The 1,603-nt window shown below is 38.8% G+C and overlaps 1 protein-coding gene across 1 annotated transcript; it reads left to right on the top strand.

The window, feature by feature from the left end:
• The first annotated feature begins 464 nt into the window (after positions 1–464).
• LOC148566146 (uncharacterized) lies at positions 465–986 on the top strand. The gene has a single exon (XM_088487401.1). It carries the CDS (start codon positions 465–467, stop codon positions 984–986), a length of 522 nt encoding a protein of 173 aa, XP_088343527.1.
• The last annotated feature ends 617 nt before the right edge of the window (positions 987–1,603 follow it).

Consider the following 1,603-nt stretch of genomic DNA (forward strand, 5'->3'; position numbering starts at 1 on the left):
TTACGGCAAAGGATGTTGCTGTTTTGTTCATTAAGGAAGTGGTACGCCTCCATGGTTTTCCATCGTCAATTGTCTCCGATCGAGACAAAATATTCATGGGTGCTTTCTGGACTGAAGTTTTTAAACAGGCCGGTACTACCTTGAAGATGTCCTCGGCCTATCACCCACAGACCGACGGCCAAACTGAGGCGGTGAATAAATGTTTAGAAACCTACCTGCGATGCTTAACTGGTGCTAAACCTAAACAATGGCCAGCTTGGCTTTCTTGGGTAGAGTTTTGGTATAATACCTCATACTATGGCTCTATTCGGATGACACCTTTTCGAGCTTTATATGGCAGGGAACCTCCAGCTTTCTTACGAGGAGGGATGGAATCTTCAGTGGAGGGAGTAAGGGTCTTATTGGAGGAACGAAATCAGATGCTGGATGAAATCTAATTTCAGCTTAATAGGGCTCAGAACAGAATGAGACAAAGTGCAGACAAGAAAAGACGTGATGTGTCTTTTGAAGTAGGAGACTTTGTGTATCTCAAACTTCAGCCATATAGGATGAAATCTTTGGTAGCCAGATCAAATCAAAAGTTGGGTGCAAGGTTTTATGGTCCTTTTGAGGTGCTAGAAAGGATTGGAGCAATGGCCTACAGGCTGAAATTACCTGACACCGCAAGAATACACCCTGTTTTTCATATTTCCCAGTTGAAGAAAAGTGTTGGACCTTCCTTACATTCTCAACCATTACCCGAAGCACTCACTGAAGAAGGGGAATTGCTGGTCGAACCTGAACAAGTCATTGACAGCCGCTACAACAATCAGGGAGATCTTGAGGTCCTTATCAAATGGAAAGAACTGCCAGATTTCGAGAACACTTGGGAGTCAGCAGCAACATTACAGACAATATTTTCCTCTTTCCACCTTGAGGACAAGGTGGCTCTTCATGGGGGATATTGCAACAAACCAGAGAGATCATATGGATTTAACTCCTTTTAAATATACTTATAAAAGGAGAGGAAAAAAAGTAGCAAACTGAATTTTAAATTCTGAAACTCCACATCTTTAGGACAGTAGTTATAGGATTAGATATTATAAATAGGAAGGCTGAAAAAGCTAGTATGTAGGAAATAAGTGGAGTGAAAATCTAGAGGGAGAGAATTGACCTCTCGAAAGTCAATTATTCTTGTTTTTTTCTTTCATTTAAATCTATAATATTATTCTGTCAGTGGGGTAATTATCACATCGATAATTCTTTCCTCTGTTCAGTTATTCTATTCTTTTCTTCTACCCTTATCTTCTACATTTAATTCTATCCTACCAGTAAAGATACTAGAAAAATCGTAACAACCTCTCATTAACTTTTTCTTGTGCAAGAAGTTACGACTCAAACTTATTATCTTCTTTTCCATCAAAATCAAAGTTCTTATACCATGTTAGGTATCAAAACTTAAAAGAAGGAATGGAAGGAGATGGAAGAGAAGAAAGTGAAAGAGAGAACGTGTAGTGATTGAAGTATATAGTCGGTGTTCACTATTTTGTCAAAAAGCAATTACAATAACTACAAGTGCTGGTATATATAGTTGGGGTTGTGAGTTGTTAGTGTGTAACTAACT

Source organism: Arachis ipaensis, chromosome B5, assembly GCF_059453495.1.
Source record: "Arachis ipaensis isolate K30076 ecotype BB chromosome B5, ASM5945349v1, whole genome shotgun sequence".
Lineage (NCBI taxonomy): Eukaryota > Viridiplantae > Streptophyta > Magnoliopsida > Fabales > Fabaceae > Arachis > Arachis ipaensis.

Bases quoted from the DNA above. Each gene is read 5' to 3' on its own strand.
- LOC148566146 (XM_088487401.1), top strand. From the start codon at position 465: ATGAGACAAAGTGCAGACAAGAAAAGACGTGATGTGTCTTTTGAAGTA.